This window comes from Mandrillus leucophaeus, unplaced genomic scaffold (assembly GCF_000951045.1).
Source record: "Mandrillus leucophaeus isolate KB7577 unplaced genomic scaffold, Mleu.le_1.0 Scaffold79, whole genome shotgun sequence".
Classification (NCBI taxonomy): Eukaryota; Metazoa; Chordata; class Mammalia; order Primates; family Cercopithecidae; genus Mandrillus; species Mandrillus leucophaeus.
This window is the reverse complement of record NW_012108585.1, coordinates 1,494,456-1,521,393: the sequence shown is the minus strand read 5'-3', so window position 1 is coordinate 1,521,393 and position 26,938 is coordinate 1,494,456. Positions and strand designations below refer to the sequence as shown.

Sequence of the window (26,938 nt, the reverse complement as noted above, 5' to 3'; positions counted from 1 at the left end):
CTCAGGGTATTCTTGGGCACATCACCATTTATGGAATTAAGCTCCCAAGACATCTGTTCTTGCAACATATTCTGTATCTCCCATGAAAACTACTTCTTTTTTTCCCTCTCTTGGTAGAAAGCAAAGGAAAAACTTTTTTTTTTTTTTGGTCTATCTGCTCATTCTTTAGAAACTGTTCTCTTCCATCTCATCATGACCATTTTCGTAATCCTCAGAAATGCCTGTATGAGATTCCTGGTTTCTATAACACAGACACATAACCTACCTGGGCAGACGTATAAACATAGCTTACAGTTTTCCCTGAGCTGAAGATATTCCTTCTTAGCTGCCAGAATGAGTATGTTCATCTTAATGGTTAATTCCAATTACCATGTATATTTAGCACTTTCCCATATGCTGTGCAGATTTTAACTCTGAACTCTGGAGAAGAGCAGCCTATATTTTCTCTCTTCAAACATGTGTTAACACAAGGATAAAAACATATTCAACATTCTAAAACTGAAAAAAAAAATTACAAAATTTCTATTCCACTCCCAATTTTTGAAAGATTTCCTATTTTCTGGCAAGGCCATGGTATATAATTATGGCACATTCTGGCGAAAAAGTAACAGTCAGATCTAAAAAGCCATTCCTAAAAGTAGGTCATGAACTTAAGTTCCAGGAGTGAAATATCTTGTGGGCCAATTTGCCTATAATGGCCCACTGCAGGATCTAACATGAAACTGTTCAAAAACAGAGTGGTTGAGCTTCTGCTCCTGATCACTGCCACACTTCGTGCTACAGCTCTCACATCCTGGGAATAAACCTAACGCAATCCAATTCTAGTTTTAATGTCATAGGATCATTTCTCCCACCTGTATCTGTTCTCAAAGAACAGAATGTTTAAAGGGAATTATTAACTGGATCCAGTGAGACTCAACACCATATCTAAAGAAAAGAAGAAAATGTAGGCAAGTATTTTCTGTTATTCTAAAAATCAGTCAACAATGGCCAGGATCCAAGAACATTTACCACAGTTTGTCTGTAATTTAGGTTATCTGAGTGGCTGAGTGTATCAGTCCCCTCGCACACTGCTGTGAAGAACTACCTGAGACTGGGTAATTTAGGAAGAAAATAGGTTCAATGGACTCAGTCCCTCAGGCTTCACAGGAAACATGACTGGAAGGCCTCAGGAAACTTACAATCATGGCGGAAGGCGAAGGGGAAGCAAGCACCTTTTCTACATGGTGGCAGGAGAGAGTGAGAGCACAGGCGACGGGGGAAGTGTCGCACACTTTTAAACCATCAGATCTCATGAGAACTCACTCACTATCACGAGAACAACATGGAGGAATGCCGCCCCCACGATCCAGTCACCTCTCACCAGGCCCCTTCTTCAACACTGCGAATAACAATCAACGCGAGATTTGGTTGGGGACACAAAGCCAAACCATATCACTGAGTATACAGTTGTATTTTACAGATACAGAGGCCATGAAAACAAGAAGTGATACGAAATTTCTTCACAGCTAACAGATCATTTTTGTGTGTGATTTTACATGGTGTTAAAATGCAAGCTAAAAAAATATTTTCTCAAGGATGGTGGCACAAGCTGCACCCCAACCCAACTATTTTATTACTGCAAAGTAGATAAGTTTAGTATTTCCTCTTCAAATAAAAGTACAGGGCAGGAATGGTGGCTTACACCTGTAACACTAGCATTTTGGGAGGTTGAGGTGGGAGGATCTCTTGAGGCCAAGAGTGCAAGACCAGGCTGGGCAATGTAGCAAGACTCTGCCTCTATAAAAAAAAATTGTTTTTTAATTAGCTGGGCATGGTGGCGGGCACCTGTTGTCCCAGCTACTTTGGAGGCTGAGGTGAGAGGACAGCTTGAGGCCAGGTGTTTGAGGCTATCATAAGCTATGATTATGCCACTGCACACCAGCCTATGTGATAGTGGGAGACCCTATTTCTAAAAAAAAAAGTTTTTTTTAAGTATGATCATTTCCTTACTAAATATACAGAAATTAAATTGCTTAATGCTTTTTACAATCACACAAATACAGCATATTTTATCCTGCTTGAAGAACAGCTAAGCAGAGAAAGTTATCTTCAAGAATCCAAGCACTTCACACACACGCACGCACACATACACGTGCTCTCTTTAAAGGCAAAAAAAAAAAAAAAAACAAACAAAAACACTTGAGATCACAAGAATAAAAGTTCTTTTTATATTTAAATTGAGACAGGGTCTCCTCTGTCGCCCAGGCTGAAGTGCAGCAGCACAGTCACAGCTCACTGCAACCTTGACCTCCTGGGCTCAAGTGATTTTCCCATCTCAGCCTCCTAAGGGCTGGGACTACAGATAGGCACCACCACGCCCAGCTAATTTTAAAATTTTTTGTTGTGTAGAGATGAGGTTTCCACATGTTGCTCAGGCTGGTCACGAACTCCTGGGCTCAAGTGATCCTCTTGCCTTTTGGTTTCCCAAAGTGTTGGGGTTACAGACGTAAGCCACCATGCCCAAAGTTCTTAAAGCTAGAAGTTCTGAGGGAATTTTATCTCTTCTTTTTACAAAATCATGGTCTATATGTGGTAAGAAAAGAATATAATTGACTCAAAACGTAAACCAACTATACACCTGTGTGTACATACAGTGAAGTATCTTTCTTTAAATAAACCCAGAGGATATAAAAGCATTTTTAGATTCTTACTGAACCATTCAGATTGAAAGCAAATGAAATGAAAGCAAATGATAAAAGGCCATACTCTCCAATACCACTTTTTCCTCCTATTCTCTGACTAAAGGATTTATCTGTGTACACGTATTTGTACAAACATACATGTGGTTACATTTTAAAATTTTCCCACAACTACTATTGCATTCTTTATTTTTTCTCTATTCTCCAAAGTTTCTTTTTTGTACAACTGAGATAAATGGCCTTCAGTCTTTTGTGTAGAAGAAAAAACCAGAAAATTACCATTTATTAAAATCAGGCTTTTCTTAAAAAAGTTGTTACAGAAAAGTATCTTAAATGATCTATCTCTTCATAGTTGTTGAAATATTTCCACTTTAGAAAAGTATTTTAAATGATCTATCTCTTCATAGTTACTGAAATATTTCCACTTATAATTTTATAAATGCAAGTATTTGAAAAACTTTGATTTCTAGAAATACACAAGTATCAGGTACAGATTGATTCTGATCAGAAATGAATATCCATTAAAGACCACTTAAAATGAATTAGAAGCTGAATAAAGCAATGATACTAGACATCAAAACTCAACTGCTGCCAGAGGTATGGTTTTCCAAAACATGTAAATATGTGACTGGGGCTAAGGGATGAGGTAGTAATGAAAATTGTAACTTAAAAAAATTGGTTATCTGAATGTAAGCATTAAAATTCAACCTACTGATTACTTATATACCTAAGCCCAGCACATACATTTTGTTTTCCTAAAGAGAAAAGGTAGTTTGCTTAAGTCTTCCTTCAAAAATAAATCCCCAGGCTTGACATCTGATCACTCATGAGATCTGATCAAATTCCTCATCTCCTGCTATCAATATGTCATCTCTCTGGCTTGTCTTCAGCAACTCCTCTTGAGTAGGTCTGGCAAGAATCCTCCAGCCATGACGTGTCTTCTTAGTGATTTTCCATCACTGACCCCCACCCTGCTCCTTGGCTACGTATCTCCATTGGTCCTCATGTATTCTCAGTTGAGCCCGATCTCTGTACTCTAACACAAATCCTCATCTCAGTGGTCCCCTGAATAGCGTCTGCCTTACTGTCTTTAAGAAGTATCAGGAATATTTTTTTTTCTCCAGCACACTAAGTATAAAAGTACAACAAAAACTATACGCACAGAGAGAAACATTCAAAAGGCAGAGAGAAGGCAGACCAGTCAGGAGTGCTGTGACCCGCAGCTCCCTGGACCTTCTTTTTGCCTTATATATCCAGGTGTGGAGCTGAAGAAGCTGACAACCTGGAAATAGCAACAGGCATAGACAAAAAAAGCCTCCACAGAAGCCCACTCTCTCTAGCCAAAGAAGCCTCTAAAGGAAAGGGACAGCCTAGCAAGACAGAAACCTGTGGGACAATAATCACTCTACTCCAAAGACCACAGAAAACACTGTGGTCCACTGTGACTCATGTCAGTAAAGACCAAACAGCAGGCCCCGTGCTAACTAGGTTGTGAGGAGGTGCTTCAGCCTCTCCCTGTTCCACCGGAAGGTGTCAGGGAAAGCCGAGGGAGGCAGGGCTTTAATTTCCATCTGTCAGCAATGAAGTCTCCCCTCCACGGTGTCACTGGAGACTAGGTGAGGGTTCTAGAATTCCATCCCCATGGAGCAGTAACAGCCGTGTCTCCTAGTGGAGAGTCAGGACCTCCACTACTGCACAGCAGTAACTAGGCCCCACTTCCTTCACCCACACGGTGTTACTGGAGGCCCTCCTACCCCAACCAGGCAGGGATACATCAGTGAAGCCTAGTGGGGACATGAGTACCCATCTCCAGCTAGGAGTAACAAGGAGGCTCTATCCCTTGACTGTCAGCAGGGCCCAAGTGGGGAACCCGGACTTCTACCTCCACTGGGCAACACTGAGGCAGCACCCCAATCTTCCCCTGCTGGAGTGGTGTCAAAAGAAAACCAGCTAAAACAGAAGTCTAAGTAAGACCCAGAGTCATACAGCATAACATCCAAAATGTCCAGGTTTCAACTGAGAATCACTCAACATCCCAAGAACCAGGAAGACATCAAACTGAATGAATAAAAGACAATTATGATTAAAGGCACAGCAGGGAACTAAAACATTCATCTTGCCAACAGGGTTAGGTAATTGGGCAGCAGCTGATTAGCTACGATAGTTGAACTACTGCTGGGCCCCAGAAGTCAGAAACAGCTCCTTAGAAGACCTGCCAACATAGTTGCTCCCTCCCTCATCAAACTTGTCATTAAGGCTTCATTAATTTCCTCTCCATTCCTGGAGTGGGATGGTTGAATCAGAGTGGGACTGTGTGTGTCTGGAAGTGACCTCAACTGAATCAACTAGGAAACTTCTAGGGCAGGGCAACCTATTCCAGTCCCAGTTCTTGTAGTAATTTGACCATAGTGAATCCACAACTGGGTTCATTTAATACTCCAAAACTCATGGTTTGACCACAGTTTTATTTTGGTGGTGACGAAACTACCCCCACCTCCGGGAGATGAACTGACAATACCTCTGGGCATCCTAAGCATGTTCTGGTAAGTACTTTTGACTTTCCTTCCAGTTTTTAGGTTCAGAAAAATTCATTCTTTGTCCCATGTTTCACCTTCTCATTTAGATTAATAATAAATGTTAATTTTATTAACTCAGTAATATATCAATTTAGCAATTTTTACTTTTATCAATTTGAAAAATAAAACTATTATTTTTAAAATGTATTGATTTATTAATCAATATTAATGGACAGCTGGTATTTACTGCATCCTTGATTTTTTAAGAAATTTAATTTATGTCACTGTGGGTTACACTGTCCTAGAAACAGAGACATAGTGGCTAGTGATCAGTTCTAATTATATCAAAAGACAGGTTTATCACTAAACAGGCTGACTTATCCCTGTTTAGATGTTTGTTATAAGCTAATCACTAATCATAACATACCAGTGTTTACTACTATAATTAGAAGGAAATAATCTACCAAAGAAAACAAAATTTTAAATAAAATGTCTACTGGTATTTTGAAGTATAATTTACCACCCAACTATACAAAGGTCATTTCCAGACACACACAGCCCCGCTCTGATTCAACCATCCCACCCCAGGAGTGGAGAGGAAATTAATGAAGCCTTAATGACAAGTTTAATTAGTTCATGAAATAAGTGTGTCACTTAAAATGGACAGATAAACCGACTCAAGAGTTTTTTGTTGTTGTTTCTTTAAAGGCACTACATATTTTTGCTTAGAGACTGAATGCAAAACAGATTTTTTAATGTAAGGTGCTTTAAAGGAAAATAGACAAAATACCCTGGAATCAATAGCATTTGGACAGAATTCCTTTCTTAAGGGAGTGCTTTTCAAGAATACTTTTATGTTAACTCTTTGGAGTATTCATGTAGCATTATCCTCATTTCCAGGAACAGAGTTTTATTAATTTATATATCAAAACAGCAAAATGGCTATGCGGTATATAAGATCACAATCACTTGTGATATATTGTACCATAAATGCTTAAAGCATTTTCAACACATGTAAGACGTGAAAAAAAAAGGTCTTAAAAACCCTAGAACTGCATGAAAACTTCTAGCAATGCATATCCAGTAGAGCCAGTTCTGAAATCCATTACCAACAGGCTTACAGAGGGCATATGCTAATTGAGCTATAATCTATAAGGACGACAATAATGGCCTGTATTAATATTTTAGTATGTGTCAGAAAACAGTAAAAAGTATGACTTGCCTATATTCTCTCTTAAGTAAGCTATTTCATTTTCATGGGTTTAACTAGTATTTCTGTTCTGATGACTCCAAAATTAACATCTCTAGCCAATGGCCTTCTTGACATATCTATTTGGGTATAAATCACCTCAAATTCAACTCTACTAAAATGGAGCGTGTTATATTCTCTTCCATAAATGGTCTTTCTTCTTTATTACCCATTTTAACTAGGGAGACCACTTCCACTTACTCGGCCAAACCAGACATCTGACTGGTCCGTGGTCTGGGGGTAGTGACCTTGGGGCCCAAGCATAGAAGAAACAGCACAGGAACTACCAATTAGTCGTTCCTTTGCCACGGTCACCAAGAAGGCCTCATGCTGAAAGAGCTAAACTAGAAAATTTTAAGTAAAGTTGGATTACTGAATTGCTGTATGGAGGGCAACTTCCTCATAGAGTCAGCAAGATCTGCAGTGGACTTTGCATAACCAAGAAATAAGCGTTTACTGTGTTAAGGCACTAAAATTAGGTGGTGTTTGATACACAGAATGGCCTAGTGAAAACATTACTCCATCTCAACTACCCTGTATTGTTGTCCTCATCATTTCATATCTGCATAACTGGAATAGATTCTTAAACAGTCTCCCTTAAACAGTCTCCCTGTTTTTAATCTTACCATCTTCTTACTCCAGGCTCCCCTTAACTTCCTCCATTAGCTGCCAGAGTGATTGATTTATCTATAAAAGAAAACTCTGAAAACATCAGACAGACTAAAAGCCTCTCCATGGCTTGGCATCACCTACAGGAGCAAGTCCAAACTACTCTCAGCATTGTCAATACAGGGATCTCCATGACCTGTCCCCTCCCAGCTCTGGAGTCCCACGTCACTGCCCAGTAGTGTAGACTTGGTAAGAAGAAGTCTTCTATGGCTCCCTGATCTCAGGATGCTTCGTGCTTCAGCACCCCCGGTCACAGTGATCCCTCTGCCTAAGAGGCTCCTTTTCTAGCTCATTCATGAGTCTAACTCTTATTAGCCTTTTAGTATTCTCCTTTCTCCAAAAATACTGTTGGACCTCTTCTGCCCCAGGCTGTCTTAAGAACGTCTTCTTTGCATATATCAACAAATGCTAGTCATTAAGCAGAGATAATGTATTTATCTTTCTCCTTCAAATAAAGCGGAACCCTAATACGCTCAGGGGCAACAAGCTTGTCATACTCATACATGAAGGACTTGAGAAGGTGTGTTACCTACTCCACGCGTTAGTTTCCTGGAGCTGCCATAAGAAATGATCACACACAACAGAAATACAACATAAATTTACTCTCTCACCGTTCGAGCGGCCACAAGTCCAAAAGAAATTATCACAAACAACATAAACACAACATAAATTTACTCCCTCACCGTTCGAGCGACCCCAAGTATAAAAAGTATGGTGTTGGCAGGGCCACATTCCCTGTGGAGACGCTAAGGAAGAATCCTTCCTTGCCTCTTTTGGCTTCAGTGACGGTGGACATTTCTTGGTTCATAGCCACCCAGCCTAATCTCTGCCTCTGCCTTTACATCACTTATCTTCTGTATCTGTCTTCTGTCTCTCACAGGGACTTGTCATTAGGGTTAGGGCCCAACCTGGATAATTAAGAATGATCTCTTCTTGAAATCCTTAATTTAATCCCGTCTGCAAAGACCCTTGACCCAAATACGGTTACCTTTACAGGTTATAGGAATTTGGATGTGGACATATGTTTTTTTGGGGCAATATGTTTGGGGAGGGCAAATGTTTTGGGGGGGATTCAATCTACTACAGCCTGCCTTCTAGTCCCACCAAATTAATATCTGTCCCATACACAAAATATGTTCACCCCATTCCAGTATCCCCAAAAATCTTAACCCAGTACCGCATCAACTGTAAATCCAAAAGTCCATCTAAATAGCATCACTCAAAAGTCCCATATCTCATCTAATTAATCTGAATTGGGTATGAGGGAGACAAAGTATGATCCATCTTCTCCATCTGTCAATATGAGAAACAGAAAGCAAGTTATCAGGTTCCAAAATACAATGGTGGGACCAGTATATAATAGACATTCTCATTCCAAAAGGGAAAAACTGGAAGAAAAAAAGGGGTCATCAGCCCCAAGCAAGTCTGAAATCCAGCAGAGAAAATTCCACTAGGTTTCAAGGTCTGAGAACAATCCTCTGGCTCAAGGCTACGCCCTCTGCCTGTGGTGGCTCCGTTGGCTTCTGCCTCTGGATCCCTGGTTGCTCTCTTGACATAAAATCTTTAAGTTTTGACTTTTTAAGACACAACTAACCAATACTGTCAGAATTCAGTAGAGTGGTTACTCTTGGAGGAATAGGCAGGGGATGGTACCTGAAAAGGGAGTGTAAGAACGAGTTGCTGGGGTGTTGGCAATAATCTGCTTCCTGGATTTGGATGCTGGTTACATAAGTGTGTAAAATTTCACTGACATGTATACTTAGACATGTGTACTTTTTAATGCATGTAATTATCATTATTATTTTTTGAGACAAAGTCATGCTCTGTTGCCCAGGCTGGAGTGCAATGGTGCGATCTTGGCTCACTGCAATCTCTGCCTCCTGGGTCCATGCGATCCTCCCGGAGTAGCTGGGATTACAGGTGTGCGCCACCACGGCCAGCTACTTTTTGTATTTTCAGTAGAGACAGGGTTTCACCATGTTGGCCAGGCTGGTCTCGAGCTCTTGACCTCAAATGACCCACCCGCCTCAGCCTCCCAAAGTGCTGGGATTACAGGTATAAGCCACTGTGCCTGGCTGTATGCATTTCATTAAATTTTTTTTTGTGACTGGGCACGGTGGCTCAGGCCTGTAATCCCAACATTTTGGGAGGCCGAGGTGGGCAGATCACAAGGTCAGGAGTTCGAGATTAGCCTGGCCAATATGGTGAAACCTTGTCTCTACTAAAAATACAAAAATTAGCCAGGCGTGGTGGCAGGCACCTGTAGTCCCAGCTACTCAGGAGGCTGAGGCAGGAGAATCACTTGAACCTGGGAGGTGGAGGTTGCAGTGAGCCAAGCTCATGCCACTGCACTCCAGCCTGGGAAAAAGAGCAAGACTCTGTCTCAAAAAAAAAAAAAAAAAAAAAGACTGTATTGCAAGAAGCTTTAAGCAATGGAGGAAATGATCTTGATATCTGACAAGGAGTAATTTCTGTCAATCACGGCTCATGTTTTTTCTTTGCTATAGTTATATCATTATGGTAATAAAAAGAAGGATATTTAAGTTATGGCTCATCTTACCAGACAACGTAAAAGTGAGAGACCCACTTAGTCTCATCTCAGATTGTTAAAATATGTATTAAGAGAAACAGTCATTTTGGTGCACAGCCGTAAGAACAGCCTCAAGTCAGCTGCTGGTAAGTTCACCTACCATTCAGGAGGACAATGCGGGCTCAGGGAACATTGCTGTGACTGCTGTCTTGATGTCTAAATACAAAGAGAGCTCTAGAAAGCGACTAGCTGAATCAGAACCAGCCTTAGATAGTGATTAGCTGAACTAGAACCAGCCTTAGAAACAGGGTTCCTTCAGTTCTTCCTGGCTATTGTTTCTCAGTAATAAGACAGATAGGAAGGTAACTGTGAGGAAACTTGTTAGGGAAGAAAACCTGATTTATAAGAATCTTCCATGTAACAGAAGTTGAAATGAAGAACTGGTAAACACTGCGGACTAGGGTGGACCAGGGGAACGTGGTGCACCTGTGTCCCTTCACTGGCTTCGGGCCATGACTGGGAACCAACCAGGCTTCTCTAAGTGTTTTAGCATCTGGATCTCGGGAGACAGTTTGGTAATTGTTTCAGGTGTGCAATTTGGGTGTGCTCGTAAAGTGCCTATGTAGATTTAAACATAGTAATAGCCACTCAATCTCTTTGCATATTTCTACTGAATCAGCTAGTTAAAAGTTAGGTAGGCCCAGACTGTACATGTTCCAAATTATTTTCTGAGAACACATAATTTTAAATTTAACCATTAGTAGGTTGCAATTTTATGCAAGACCAGGAAAAACATCATATCCAATTCAAAATGCTCCATTCAGGAGCAAGGCTGGCAATACCATTAACTTTCAGCATTCTCTACCCTGAAAACCAACTACTACAAATACTGTTTTAGTATTAAAGCTCAACAATCTATTTCTTTAAATTCTTATATTTCATAAAACTTTTGAAATATAGGGGGAAAAATATTGAACTTCAGGTATGATAGATGTTCCTCCTTCAACAGTCACTATTTTCTATGAACTTTTCAACAGCTTTCCAATCACCCATCTCTATGAGCTCTTAAGAACGCAAATTAATTGATTCTTAAAATTAAAAAAAATGCTGGTGGCTAAAAGGTATCTTAATAAATGCCGTGCAATACTTTGGAACCAGATTTGCATACATCTTGTCTATGTATATATGACAGTTAATAGTATTTTAATAACAAAATTATTTCCACTGGTAATTTAGAGTTATTAGCACATGGATTTTCGAACTTAGCTACTTAAAAATTAGCTTGTCATTTTACCCTGTCCTCGGCTGTACAGCTGTTCATTAATCCAGTCAACTATTTACAAGGTAATTGTTAAAATTAGAAGACATCTTTTTAATACAAGATTTGGAAAACAGTTTGACCTGTCAGGATTCTGAATTAATTTTTTAAAATTGGGGGCAATCCTTTACAGTAATGTATATATTTTCACTGTAATTTATAATAAGGGTAGATTAAAGTACTATTTATGACAACTGAATATGATGGGGTTATTAATAACATGGCCGAAGGCTATTGAAATCTCTTACCTAAAGCACGTACTGTAATGATGGTAACACATTTTGGTACAGTGATTAGGAACGTCAGCTCTGGAGAGATATGATTTGTTCTGAATCCTGGTTCAGTCACTTACGAGCTATGTGACTTAGGGCAAGTTACTTAACCTCTTTCCTTCTCTGTAAAATGAGGATAACTCTACTTCTTAGGGCTGTAGTGATGACTAAATGAATTAGTTCACAGAAAGAACTCAAAATAGGTCTCAGCTGCCTAGATGTTAAATATTATCTTCTGGAGATGACTAATAGCATGAATACTGTTTTCTAGAAAGTCATGTGATAGTACCTTTGGTCATGTAAATTACAGCTTCTGAAAATGGCACTCAGTGACAGCTAATACTCTAGTTTAACACCACTCCTATTATCCTTCAAAGCAAATATCATTTAATTCCACATTCGCTTTTTGTTGTGTGTGTGACAGAGTCTTGTTCTGTCTCCCAGGCTGGAATGCAGTGGTGCGATCTTGCCTCACGGCAGCCTCTGCCTCCCAGGTTCAAGTGATTCTCCTGCCTCAGCCTCCCAAGTAGCTGGGATTACAGGCGCCCACCACACCTGTCTAATTTACATCTGCTTTTAATGAGTATCTACATCAGTTCCAAAGAGACCAAAAGAGGCAGCAGGAACAGGTTTTTGGCATATATTGGTCTGACTGATTCCCACCAAGAGAAGTTTAATGGAGGAAGGAGTGACCCTCAAACTAATCTTTCTGGTTTTACATATGCTTAATGAGATCCTCAGACCAACGTCAACGAGCACAGGGAAGGCAGCTATAAATCATACCGCCTGACGGACACAGAAGAAACGGAGAGGAGGGCACCAGCATACGGGCAGGAAACCTGGGTTGATTTATCTGCATTGAGACCATTCAAGAGGGATCAGGAAACTCAGAAGATTTATAAATTAATTCCCTGTGGCATCATAAAAGGGAGCAGTTTGACGATAGGAAAGGCAAGTTAGATTTGATGCTGGAAACGAAGGGAAGAGTCTTATCAAATTGTTGTGAGGGATTTTTTCCTACATCTGGAATTTATGACAAAAAAATGCAACAGATGATGAAAGGAGACTGGGCTGAATCCAGGTTTCCCCACATTCCCAGCCTCGGGACTTTTTACTTATCAATAGCTCCAATCAAGCAGAATTTATCAAAATATGATCTATTTCTTTGAAGGATTAAAAAAAAAACAGGATTTTTTCATCTTCAAAATGCAATACTTTTTAATAAAATAATACTTTCATAAAAAAGCAAATTTCTATAGACAGAGTTAAACAATCTTTACATATGTTTTCTTATGCTTTTTGATTGCTTCTTTTTTAAACTCTTAATGTCAGCACTTAGCAGATGATACAGCTACAGGTAAATAAGTTGATTTATCGAAATACAGAAAATAATGAATTTTAGACTTTAAAATCATTTGATCTATCCACCCAATATTATAGATGAGGAAGATAAAGCCCAAAGAGGCAAGTTAGGCAGCTTGTGGCCTTATTTGTGTTAAAACAAATAAAATTAAATCAGCCTTGTGGCCTGATTTATATAAAAATAAAAAATACATTAGCTGCTGACACTTAGACATAAAGAGATTTATATAAAAATCTGAATTCTCCAGGGAAAAATGGATGCCTGAATAACATGGGACTCACATCTAACACGGTCACAAGAGCTGGAATTAAACGTGCCTGCCTCTGTAGACAACACCATGTGGTCCCTAGTTTATCACAGTTCTCTTTCTCCTGTGGCCTGAAACCACTTCACTCACTCCTTTTATTTAGGACACCTGCCTGGCCCATACATCCCTAGGGTTAGGCGCTATTAAGTATCCCAATAGTACCTTGTAAAGTGTGAAGTGTTTGATATTCTTTGACGGTGTTACTACGTTCACGATTAAATACTTAGTTATCAATAGAGTCGGATCTAGAGCTCAGGTCTCCAGACTCTCGGTGTAGTGTTATTTCTATTCTACCACACTATACATACAAACAGTACAGACAGGAATGGCTACAGAATGGGAATTCTTAGATTCGAACAAATAATCACACCAACAAGAATAACCTGGCTTAACATAAAGAATAAATACAATTAACAACTGTGGTCCAAGTGAAAAGTTTCTTTCTCTTTCTCTCTGCTCCCTCCCTTTCTCCTTTCTTCTCATTTGTTCAACTTAAGCCCAAGGGAAAATGAATATGTGAACGACAGAATGGCGTTGCTAATGATAAGGAAAAATACTGACTTCAGGCTAGGAAATTCCAGCCCATGATGATGATTTGAAGAGAAGTTTAAAGTAGAGATTAAGCTGAGGAAGTGCAAGGCAATTCCAGAAGTGAGGACAGCGGATGAAAAATGGTTTGCATCTAGCTCTTTTCAAAACAATCTGGACACCATCAGTAGGAACAATCTAGTTGATCTCAGTGTTTGTAATGGTTCAGAGGAAGAAGTATATACATTTGAGTACTTAATATACACAAACTTAGGGTTGAAAGGAGATAAAATAGTTTTTAAAAGATTAACATTTTTATCTTAACTAGTCAGTAGGGGCCACTGAGGCCAGTTGTGGTGGCTCACGTGTGTAATCTCAGCACTTTGGGAGGTCAAGGTGGGAGGATGGCTTGAGGCCAGGAGCTACGATTACACACTGCACTCCAGCCTGGGCAAGAGTGAGTCTCTGTCTCTATTAAAAATAAATAAGTACATAAAAAAATAAGGGCCATTGAATTATTATATATAGACTGAACTGTAATCTTCTGTACTTTCTGAATTGTATTCTTCTGTCAAATTCTGAATATTCTAACCAAAGTTTTCATCTTCCAGGATAAAACAACAGTCACCCTCAAGGAGATAATACCATACAGGACAGCTGGGAGGCTGATACTCATGTACACAGCAGATACAATATGACGTAGGCACCATCAAGGACAAGCAAGGTGAAGGGGCCCTGGCAGTGCCTAACACAGATGTGTTTTGAGGAATGTCTTCTCAGTCATAAAACAGGCACCTGGCATTATAAATAACAGATTTATATATAAAACAAAGGGATACATAAATGCTCTCAGAGGCTGGCCTCATTATCAAGAATTTAAACCAAGTGAGATGAACAGATGTTTACAACATTTTACTCCCACAATTTCTGCAGCACTTAAGCTGCTACAACACTTGCTATTTGATTTTCCCTTTATTCACTCTCTGTGGTTTTATTCTACCACTGTTAGCTTCTTTTAGAATGTAAAACAGTTTTAATAGTATGATGAGTGGGCTTTTCCAGTTGTTACAGAATTGGTGACCAAGGCCCAAAGCAGGTGACACAGAGCTAAGCAACCAACGTGTATAAAGGCAGCTTAGCGGCCAGTGGCCGAAAAGGCACTATTGTCAGCAGTCCAATGTCTCAGCAGGTGCCCCTACATCCATCTAAGACTGGTGTGAGCTGGTGTTAAGGCTGGAAGACGGACTTGTCGCATGGAGAGTTGTGTGTTCATTCACGAGAAGGCCCCCTTTGCCTTAGCTAAGAGACAGAGGGCTCAAAGAGAACCACTCCTAAAGACTGGGTGTGAGTACAAGTCAAGGAGACTGACATCTCATTCCTTCGTTTTGTATCTACTTAGGCATCAGACTTGGTTTTTTTTTTTTTTTTGAGACGGAGTCTCCCTTTGTAGCTCAGGCTGGAGTGCAGTGGCCGGATCTCAGCTCACTGCAAGCTCCGCCTCCCGGGTTCACGCCATTCTCCGGCCTCAGCCTCCCGAGTAGCTGGGACTACAGGCGCCCGCCACCTCGCCCGGCTAGTTTTTTGTATTTCTTAGTAGAGACGGGGTTTCACCGTGTTAGCCAGGATGGTCTCGATCTCCTGACCTCGTGATCCGCCCGTCTCGGCCTCCCAAAGTGCTGGGATTACAGGCTTGAGCCACCGCGCCCGGCCCAAGGCATCAGACTTGTTGATCTGCCTGGTGCTTATCTGAGGAGGAGACAGATGGCAGAGGGAAACAGAAGTATCGAGGCAGCCTGTTTCTCACCGTTTGGCAGGACAAGCACGCACGCGCTTTCTGTGGGTCAAGTGATGTTACAGAGAGCGGTCAGGTCTGTGTCTTTTGGCTGCTGCTCCACCCCAAAGGAAACAATGCTGGCCAGAGAAGCAGCATCCGAAGATGAAGAAGGCGGAGGAGTGAAAGAGAATGGAACTTGTCCCTTCCCCCCTGCAGGCCTCTCAAGTGAGCTGACGAGGGGAAGAAAAGATGAAGTAAGTTCTGCTTTGTTGTCTGATCTGCTTTCTTACACTACAGAGTATGGTGGAATCACACAGTGTGTACTTTTCTGTGTCTCCATTTTTGCTCGGTGTGTCTTTGCGATTCGTCCACCCTGTTGTGTGTGTGTAGTTCACTTCTATCCACTGCTGAGCGGCATTTCACTGCATGAACATACCACGTTTGTGTATCACGCACTTGCTGTGGCAGTCAGCTCTCAGGATGGCTGCAAGGATCTCTGTCTCCAGGGGTTCGCATCACTGTGCTGCCCCCTCCCATAGGATACAAGGGCTGGTCTGTGGGATCAACAGAGTTGGGCGGAGGTGAGGGTATGTCACTTCTGAGGCTAGGTTATGGAAGACACTGCAAATTCCGTTTTGGTTGTTCTCTTCCTTTCTTGGGTCACTTGTTCTGGAGAAGCTGGCCCTCGTGTCCTAAGTAACCCTACAGAGGCGTCCGTATGGTAGAGAGCCAAACCATCTCTGGAGAGAAAACAGGGACCCTGCTCCAGGGGAAGATGGAGGTGTTAAGGTTCCAGATGTCACTCCCTGGCCACGAGGACTGCGGGACCATCCTCACAGTTTACAACATTCCGCATGACATCCAGGGCCCCGAGCACCCCGACCCTGGAAAGCCGTTTACTGCCAGAGGGTTCCCTGCCAGTGCTACCATCCAGGCAACATCCAGGGCCACAAGGTCCTGGAGCTCCCGAAGGTGGCCTGGAAAAGGTGGCTCATCTTCACAGCGGGCACGTCCAGTACCATGGGTGATGGCGATGCTGGGGCGTGGAATGAGATCTACCACAAGACAGAGATGGACTGCAACACGACAGGCCACGGCTACCCCGACCCCAACTACCTGCAGAATGTGCTGGTCGAGTTGGCCTCCCAGAGGGTGACCGAGGACTGCCCGAAGCAGCTGTGACCTCTTGCCCTGGCACGCTGCCTCTGGTGGCCACCCTGCTGTCCCATGGCTGGCTGGGTGGGCAGGCAGGAAAGCGCCCAGCCTAAGAGGCTGGAATGTTTGTTGGGGCGTGGGGTATGCCCCACCTGAAGCTAGGGCTCCACCTGCCTGCCCCTCCCTCCTCCTCCCCTCCAGACAGGGATCTGTGTGGGAACTGGGCAACCCTAGGGAGTTGTAGGGGCTTAAGATGCAGCTACCTCAGTGTGCGGGACACGTCTGTCCTCCGGGGGCTGCTTTGGGCCCGAGGTGCTCAGGGACTGGTGTGGGGCAAGTAGAGATGGCCCAGCCTGGGCGGGCGTGGCTTCTGGGTCAGCTTCTGTTACCTCAATTTTGTTTGTAATAAATGCTCTATAGCCAAAATAAATAAATAAATAAAATAAAAATAAATAAAAAATACAAAGAATAAAAAATAAAAATAAAAATAAATTCACGAATGAATTTGGAAGTGGGTCCTCCATCCCTAGCCAACCCTTCAGATGACTGAATACCAAGAGCCTGACTGTAAACTCATAAGGGACCCCGAGTCAGAACCACCTGCTAAGCTGCGTGGAGATTCCTGGCGCTCAGTCACTGTGTGAGACAATAACGATTACTTTAAGCCACTAAGTTAAGAGTAATTTTTATGCAGTAATAGATAACTAACAGATTCTGGCATAACTGGGAATGGGGGTAACACTGTAACAAAACTTCAAACGCCAGCGTGGCTTTGGAGCTGGGCAGTGGGCGGAAGCTGGAAGACTTGCAAAGATTCTGAGGAGAGTACTAATGCAAACCTCAAGTGCCCTGAATTTTGGCTGTTTGCTGAAATGCGCGTTTTCAGGAGGCTGCCGCTGGATCTTAAAGGGAAGCGAAGAACTTGTTACTGGGATCGCTGATATGCGGCCAGAACGTTAGCAACAACGTCACCTGCAGCTGTGTGGAAAGTGGAGAATGTGCTGAATGAACTGAGAGATCCAGCTAAGTAGATTTCCAGTTAAAGTGCTAAAGGTGTGGGCCTGGTTTCTTCTTGCTGCTTATGGCAAAATGTGGGAGGAAAATACACTAGTGTGGCCACCCCAAAGACAGCTTAGCATGGCCCTTTTATGTATTTATGGGAATTTACAAACATGGCATAAATCTAAAATACATATATTTAAAAAATTCCGTATGCGTATTACAGCAACAAACTGAAAGTGAAAAATCAGACCAAAATATCACACAATATACTCCCTAGATTAGTCAATATTTGACCTGCAAGTAGTGTTCCTTGTGATGTGCTTCCCTTTGATAGTGTATTTGTCAAAACCGTGAAGCCCCTAATGATAATGATAGGTATAAAATACCCTAACTATGCGATTTATTTCAGGATGTCATCTGAAGGCTCAGATGCAATAATGTAACAGTCAACAAGGTACACCCTACCCTCATATTCCTTAAATCTTAAGTCTTAACTTTCTGCCTCTGTAAGAAAATTTAGTCCTCTGTTGGTTCAGAAAATAGGACAGAGGAAAGGAAGGGAAAGTAGTTAATAAAACTGGCCACGTCTCTCTATTCCGTATGACAATACGGAATAATGGCAACTTGAGATTTTACGTCATGTATGTGGCTTTAAAGGTTGATTCTCCATTATTCTTACTGGCAAGAAGCTTCCATCATGGATTTCATTTCTAAGGAAAAGGCTTTAAATCACTAACTAGACTACAGACAGGTCTATTTGCTTGACTAGTTGGGAGAACTTTTCACATAATTTTTTAACAGAATAAGTCCCAAAAGGTGATTTTCATCTAACTGGGTTCATATTAGATGATTAGTATGTCTTCACAGGATTTTAGCTTCCTTCAAAAACAATTCATGTATACTACAGAGAGCCAACAATCAGTTTGACATGTAAGAATCCAATTACTTATTGTCTTCCAGCTTGGTGGTCCTAAATATTGCTCGAATGGGGAGTGGTCAGGACCCTGGGCTAAGAATTTGAAAATCAGATTTGAGTGTTTTTTTTTAAAAAAGTATGTGACCCCTACATTCTTCAGATCAACGTTAAGCCAGTTCTTCCCAAATTTTAGTAAATAAGAACAAATCACATTTTTCACATACAAAACAACTTATATTCTTCACTCAAAACTCTGAGATAGTAAAGAAGACACATTTCAAACCAGCAAATGACTTGAGTTTGGCTGGAGAAGAATTAATAACGAAACTGCATTTTCTCTCATGAAAGCTGTGAGCAAAGCACATGTCCACCAAAACGGAAAGCTGAAACGATACTATTTTACTGTTGTCATAACCCTAAGTTCCAAACAAAGGGAGTTTACTGAACCTTCCAAAAGGTACTCACCTTTGTACCAATAAATAATAAGCCTGGGAAATTTTCGTCCAAATAATGATTTACTTGGAAAGTTCCAAGTGCCTACAGTGGTGATGATAAAAGTGTCTTTTCAACCGCAACTTCATAATTAGTACACCATGCTACTATAGTAGACAGTAGCTTTTAATGCCACGAGGAGGAAAAGATAGATGATACACAGTCATTTAAAGGTGGGCCAATGGCAAGTCCTATATCACGTGAGAAAAGTTAAAGTCAAAATAAGAAAGGCATTAACCTATATACATTTTCTATTCACTAACAACGAAGGAGCAAAATAACCCTAAATAAATGAATCAAAAGATAGTGAGTCCATCTTAGGGGACAAATTGTTTCTGAGTGGGATCTGTGGACAGAGCATTGAATCTGTTATTACGGTAGCCAGCATTCTAACAGGGATGGGGAAGTGTGAAAGCATGTACAAATGTGGGTTCACAGACGCGTGAAAGTGTGCCAGAACGTCTGCTAGACTGCAGAAAGAGCCAATTCAGAGCATAGGCTGGGTTTCCCGACCTACTCAGCGAATGTCAAAGTACTCAACTTTACCTGATGAAACAACAAGAGTCAAGGTATCATACAAGGCATCATATGCAGTGCCACGAGAGACTAAAAATCGTTAACTAGAGAGTGGACAGAAGTTAATAAAAGACAGGTACGCAAAATATTATTCACTTGATTCAGGTATTTTTTCATACCATACCTACTGAAAGTACTTGGGGCAATAGTGAAATACTCTTTCCATCAAGAACTTAGTGATTAGGGAAATGAAGCGGTCTTCGGAGGATTAAGCAAGTAAAATACACATAACACAGTAGAAAACTACTCTATGAAAATGCTTGACTGAAGAATACAGGATCATTCCCAAGACCAGCTGGATCACCTGATGTAATCTCAAGGAAGTAGTGCTGGGACGACGGGAGAAAGACCTCGTGTACAGAAAGGTGACGCTCAGCCTGGAACAGGGAAAAGGGAAACCCAAGGGAAACAAATCACACCATTTCTTTTTTGTTGCTGGTTCTTTATCAACAGAGAGGGGAAGGGCTGGAGTATAAATAGGTACCCTTTTCTGTCTCTCAGGGAAACAAACGAGTATCATAAAAACATAAAATAGCATTGTTTGTATTATTCTCATTCTAATACAATCTAATTACCAACCATCTGGAATCTTCACATAAGATGGTAAGGGAGAGAAGAGAATCACTTCTAATTCTGGGTCCACCACTTAGTCTTCATGGAAATTTAGCCACAATTTTAACGTTTTTGGGTCTGAAGTGCTTCCTCTACATAACGAAGATACTATCCAGAGCTGTGGGGAAGATCCTGTGATATACAGCCCTTGTGCCCCGCACACTGCAGTCAGGTGGTGCGTGGTGGCCATTGTTGTCACTGCTCTATTTTCACAGAATTATGAAAAGTTATACTACTCGGGGATATTTAGAACAGGCAGGTAACGTGGAAAATCGCAGAACTAGAAGGCGAGTGGGATGGGATGTATGCTTGGGAGTTATCATTTTCCTGATGTTGAGGACTTCAGGCAGATGGGCATTTAAATGTTCTTCAGTGACGAAAATTTAAAATTTAAGAAAGACATATTAGAATTTAGAATTATTTTTTAAAAATTCTATATTAGAGTCATATCATTAAAAAGAACAGGTGGAAAAAAGGAAGGATAAAAAGTACCTCTACCTCTTTTTCCTAACTGCCCTGAGAAATACGTTCTTCCTCAGAGGAGTGGAACACCATGTGCTAGTTGTGTAATTCTGATCACTATGTGAGTCTGCACATTTAAATGAAGTGGTTAGAAATAACCAAGAATTAGAGCCAGGCTGGGGGCAGTGGCTCACGCCTGTAATCCCAGCACTTTGGGAGGCAGAGGCGGGTGGATCACGAGATCAGGAGTTCAGGATCAGCCTGGTCAAGATGGTGAAACCCTGTCTCTATTAAAATTACAAAAAATTAGCCGGGCATGGAGGCGGGCACTCGTAATCCCAGCTACTCAGGAGGCAGAGAATTGTTTGAACCCAGGAGGCGGAGGTTGCAGTAAGCCGAGATCGTGCCACTGCACTCCAGCCTGGGCAAAAGAGCGAAATTCCGTCTCAAAAAAAAAAAAAAAAAGCATGAGAGCCATGCTTCCTGAGACTACCCCTCCCTCAATGCACTGTGTGTCACCCACGGCACAGTTCTCACCATGAACAGGGCTATCAGTGATAGAGAATGGAAGTGGGGATTCTAGGCACTTTAGGTTTGCTATCTTATTTAATTTCACGCCAACTCTGTGAGGTAAATCTGAAGTGAATGGGTACATAAGTTACATAATGTTTGGATGAGCTGCTAAAGCTGTCAGCAGAAAAAGCTGGCAAGGCCAGGACCACCTTCCACAAAATGTGATACGATTTGGCTCTGTGTCCCCACCCAAACCTCACCTCGAACTGTAATCCCCAAGTGTCAGGGGAGGGGCCTGGAGGGAGGTGACTGGATTGACTGGATCACGCGGGCAGATTTCCCCTTTGCTGTTGTCAAGATAGTGAGTTCTCACGAGATCTGATGGTTTAAAAGGGTGTGGCAGTTCCTCGCTTGATCGCTCCCTCTCTCCTGCCACCATGTAAGATGTGCCTTGCTACCCCTTCACCTGCCACCATGATTGTACGTTTCCTGAGGGCTTCCCAGCCATGTGGATCTGTGAGTCAATTAAACCTCGTCTTTAAATTACCCAGTCTCAGGTAGTACTTTAAAGCAATGTGAAAGCGGACTAATACAGAATGTCTTCCAAGTGTCTAGAACAACCAGTGTTTGATGCATTAGCCTGTGAGTTCCTTTAAGACGAGTACTGTGCCTTTGTATCCCCCATGCCTACAAAATACTGGAATCAAAGAATATATTATATGACAATTAATTCTAATGTAGAGGATTACAAAATTATAGTTGTAAATGAGATTATCTAGATTCAAACCAAATCAGTTTAAGTTTGTAGCCTTTACTTTTATACTGTTACAGTCGACTCTTAAAAACAGGAAGAAAAAAAAAAAAAATCCCAGCCTGTCCTGAAAAGCCCAGCCTGCCCATGACACATCTGTGTAGAGCACACAGCGGCAAAACCAGATTTCACACTAGCAACCAGTACAATATGGAGGCTGTAAAATTCTAGAGGTGAAAAGAAGAAAATAATGCTGAGAGAAAGGCCATCTGGTGACAGCTGCTGTGACTAAACAGATTGTATTAGTGCTTTCCAGGGTTCTATCTGAGTTTACACGAAATCTCGTGCGGGGACCTGACAATCACAGCAGGGCTTCTTCATGACTTAAGGTCTGAACACACGGGTTGGCACCCACCACAGAACATCTGGAGCTTGTTAGACAGCCTTTCGTTTTTATTTTTTTCACTGGCCCTGGCCCCTTCCTCTGATGCAGCCTCTCCAAGTGCTGCTTTGCCATGAATGAGTCAAGGAGACAAGTTACCCTGGGGGGGGTGGGGGGGTGGTTAGAGGGGATAAGTAAATTGGGACCATATTAGAAGGTGAACCCCAAATCTATATATCCCTCATTGCTTCCCCTCTTTCTGACAACAGGAATCACTGTGAACGCCGAGAGCCTATCAGGCAGCGGCCCTCATTGCTTCCCCTCTTTCTGACGACAGGAACCACATGTGAACGCCGAGAGCCTATCAGGCAGCGGCAGCTCCATTTGCTGGAAAGTCTGGTCAGAGCTGACGGCTTCCCTGTTAGGAAATAGCCTTTAGATTGAGGCACATTCCAGCAATTCAAGGACTAGAAGCTTTAAATTAAAACAGCATTGATGCCATATCTTCTTTCCAAAAGGCCTCTCCCTTGTCCAAAAGTTAGTACACACTCTTGGAGGAATTAAAGAATCAAATGCCTTTGGCAAGACTCCTTCCTTCTTGCTCACAGCATCCAGATACATTCTGAAAGGGCAGGAATGTAAAAGGGAGGCAGGAGATGGCTGTAGGAAGGACTCCTGAGAACTGTTATTATTTTTCTCTGTATACAGGACACATCACTACAGAAAATTCAAGGCATATGGTTTGATATAAAGACACTGAGAATTTCTTAGCTACTTCCTTCTAAGGTTATAAGCTTATAGATTAATTAATTTCCGTAATTTTCTTTTCTTTTTTCTTTTTTTTTGAGACGGTGTCTCATTCTGTCGCCAGGCTAGAGTGCTGTGGCGTGATCTCGGCTCACTGCAACCCCCACCTCCTGGACTTGAGTGATTCTCCTGCCTCAGCCTCCCAAGTAGCTGGGACTACAGACGCCCGCCACCACATCCAGCTAATTTTTGTATTTTTAGTGGAGATGGGCTTTTACCATGTTGGGCAGATGGCCTCGATCTCCTGACCTCGTGATCCACGGTGCTCGGCCAATTTCCTTAATTTTCACATAACGAAAACATATGGTCTTCAGAGGCCAGTAATCAAAAACCACTGTGAATGAGGTACGGTATTCTGGTCTGCTAAATACTCAATTCTATTTGGTGTCTTAAGTGAAGGGATCATGAACCGCTTAAATCATAGGCCTATGTATTCAAGCCTAACTACTTAAGATAACTGATATTGCTAAATATATAAACTCAGATAGCAGTGAACTCCCTTCTTCAGTAATATCCTCCAATTTGCTACGATCAGCCTTGATGAGCCAAATTTCAGTTTCCAACTACTGGATGGATGTCTTTAACAATAAGCACATTCTTCCTATTTTACATAACAGGTAGTCAAAATATTAGATGATGTCCTCTTCTTGCTAAAAGGTATTTTAGGTCCCTGGAAAAGTTTTCTTTCACTTGTGAATGAGCAATGGGTTACTTTTTGCAGGTCAACTATCCATCCTGCCAAAAAAAGACATCTTTTGGTATTTTCTCAGCAAAGTGTGCGACATAAATACATATAAAGTCTATTTCTAAGCAGTTTTAATTTGATCCACAGAGAAAATAACTTCGTTGTTTAAATATTGATTCTTGTTAATGTAAACATTATACCAAAATACCATCAGTTGATGACTGACCTCCAAAAATAGAAAAAAAGAACTTTCTTTACTTGAAAAGCTCTTTCTTGGTCTCACGACTTGAGGGAGAAGAGCACACCTGGTCAGCCAAAATGGACAGACAACGTGACTGGGAATGCAGAAGTCACGGAGGCGGGGACGCGGGTGCTGCGCACAGCCAGGAGCACTCAGTGAGGAGCGCTGAAGCTCAAGCAGGGCTCCGATGTAAACATCCAGCACTCTCCTTATCTTCAAAGGGAAATGTTTTTCCCCATTTTTTTAATTGTGGAAAAATATGTCTAATATAAAACGTTATCATTTTAACGATTTTTAAATTGATGGTTTTGTGTATTAGGTACATTCACACTCCTTGCAACTCTCATCAAAGGGGAAAATGTTAGCTTTTATTTTCACAAACAAAAGGCATTACATGAATACTAAAGCATTAAATTTTGAGAGCATTTAGGCTGGAAAAGAAAAGGGCCAACCTTTGTTCTTATCTTCAGAGCTTACCCAATCCTGAATAACTGAAAATCTTTTCATGAAAATATCCTTAGAGGCTGCTGTCATAGAAATCTTGCTGGATGTTAAAAAAAAAAAAAAAAAAGCCTTTTCATGTCAAATGGGCTAATTTCACTAATTTCTACAATCCGTTGTACAAAGTTAAAAAACATTCTCACAGAAGACCTGTGACATTGTCCAAAACAGCCCTCTTACCAAGAATGCTCTGCATTTCCTAGACACAGATTTGTGGAGGTACAAAGTCTCTAATGATGGAAACTAACTAGCTCCAATGATCAGATGTCTAATAGGAAACAAGAGACCTGAAAGTACAAGCTGGCAGAGACCCGTGTAGAGACGGTGTGAAGGCTGGCCCCACTGACCCTCCTCCTGGCATTTAATAATACCTGCTGCTTAAGCTGCTGTACCAGACGATCCTTCTCCCGCTTCAGTGCAGCCACTTCCTCCTGGGTCTTTTTCTTAGAGGACGAAAGCTCCAAGAGGGCTATATTGGCATCCTTTTCACTAATGGCAGCCAGAAGAGCTTCTTGCCTGCAAAAGAAAGAAAATGCCAACAGTGTAATTTACCCCTTATAACACTTCTTCGAAGTTACTATTATCATTACCCCCATTTTAAGGGTAATAAAACCAAGAGTTTCAGAGTTTACACAGCTTGCCCAAGTTCACACTTGGAGTCAATGGTACAGCCAGGAATCCCATTCAGGCTAATCTGACTCTACATGTCTGTATCATGTTGTTATATTGCTATCTTAATAAGTTCCCCTATATTAGGCTAAATGAAATAAGCCAGTCACAGAAGGACAAATACTGCATGATTCCATTTACATGAGGTATCTAAAATAGTCAAACTCATGCAAACGGAGAGAACGGTGGTTGCAAGAGAGAGAGGGGGAAACGGGGAGTTGCTAATCAGTGGGCATAAAACCTAAGCTACGTAAGATGAGTAAGTTCTAGAGATCTGCTGTATGGCGTTCTCCCTGTAATTAACAATACTACACTGTACACTTAAGTGATTAAGAGGGCAGATCCCACGTTAAGTCTTCTTACTACGATAAAATAAAGTTTAAAAAATATTTAGGCCAGGCGTGGTGGCTTGTGCCTGTAATCCCAGCACTTTGGGAGGCCGAGGCGGGTGGATCACTTGAGGCCAGGAGTTTGAGACCAGCCTAAGCGACCTGGCAAAACCCCACAAAAATTAGCTGGGTGCGGTGGCACACGCCTATGGTTCCAGCTACTCACTACTCACTACTCGGGAGACTAAGGCAGGAGGATCTCTTGAGCCTGGGAGGTGGGGTTGCAGTGAGCTGAGATGGCACCATTATACTCCAGCATGGGTGGACAATCTGAGACCCTATCTCAAAAAACTAAATAAATAAAAATTGTCAACCTTTAAAAAAGAAACTATATTAGTAAGAACTTAGTATTTCATTTTATATTTTAAAATGAGTTCCTATAGTTGCAGTTGAACTTGAAAAGTAAACAAAGTTACTTTCTGTAAAAATAATCCTGTCACTTACATACTTTATCCATTTAATTTATTCCTTTGATAATTATACTGTAGCTTCCAGACCACTTGAGGCATTACTGACACTGAAAACATTTTCACGCATACCGTGTACAACGAACCGCAAACTTTAATAAAGTGGATATGGAGACACAGCCATCTATTCCTGGTGCATTATGAACATCGATCATTCATTTTATCTCATCAATGCAAATAAGTTTGCAGTTGTGGCTTTATTGGCAATGATCTGCACACTTTGAAACAGTAATTTAAACTTTACAGATTCCTTGTGGTTTAGCTAATAATTACTTTATGGTTTGCGTCCGAAGAAAAAAAAGGTGGATTTAGAGGGGAGGCTGATGTAAGAAATTTACAAAATAATCATAACGAAGTTAGTGAACAATTAGTTTCATAATCCAAAATGCATTTGTCAGCGGCTCATCTTTTATGAAAGAAGACATGCTTGATTTATAGGAACTATGTAAGTGGCCTGAGCTTTTGACCCGAGGAAATGCTGAATCTGAGAATGCATTGCCCAAGTTTAACCTTGCTTCTGTCTTTTGTTAAGATAATTGAGCTTCAATAGCAGTCATATGGAAGAGTTTTAGTTTAGCCACAAACTGGAAGACTGTCTGTCTACTGAACATTCGAATGGCTATTCTTTATTCTGGATGCATAGGTATACTCAACTCTGAAGGCAAAACTAACAAGTGGAAGATGTATGCTCGGTTTACATCATGGAAATAAAGATCCGTTTCACTGGTTTTGCTGCTGGAAGAGGAGAGAAGGTCCTCGTCGCACTGTCCCCACGCTACGTAATTCTAAGAAACGGAAGGCAGCTTACACCACGAGGATCCAGTCAACACTAAAGGGATAATGACAGTCTAAATATATCCACGGACCACTTGAAAAAAATATGTTAAGTGGCGAAATGAGCTTAAAGGTGAAAGGGTTCAAGATGGTCTAACGATGCAGCTTCCTGTTGATTGCGGTCATCTGTTCCCTTTTGGGAAGCTCGAAGACTGACCAAGCTGGAAGCAGCAGCGTGCTTTCCCAGTAAGGGCGCTACATTTCTGTGCACCAATAGTCAGAATCACACATTTAGTAGCAGGCAAGCAGCAGCAGATGAATGACAGATAAATTATCT

General features: G+C 41.4%; 1 protein-coding gene across 1 annotated transcript in view; it reads right to left on the bottom strand.

Moving 5' to 3' along the window:
* ERC1 (ELKS/RAB6-interacting/CAST family member 1) overlaps nt 1–26,938 on the bottom strand; it is a 581,971-nt gene that overhangs the window by 127,989 nt on the left and 427,044 nt on the right. Inside the window, exon 18 of the mRNA XM_011967141.1 lies at nt 24,674–24,818. Coding sequence (XP_011822531.1) covers nt 24,674–24,818 — 145 coding nt within the window. The remainder of the gene's footprint in view (nt 1–24,673; nt 24,819–26,938) is intronic.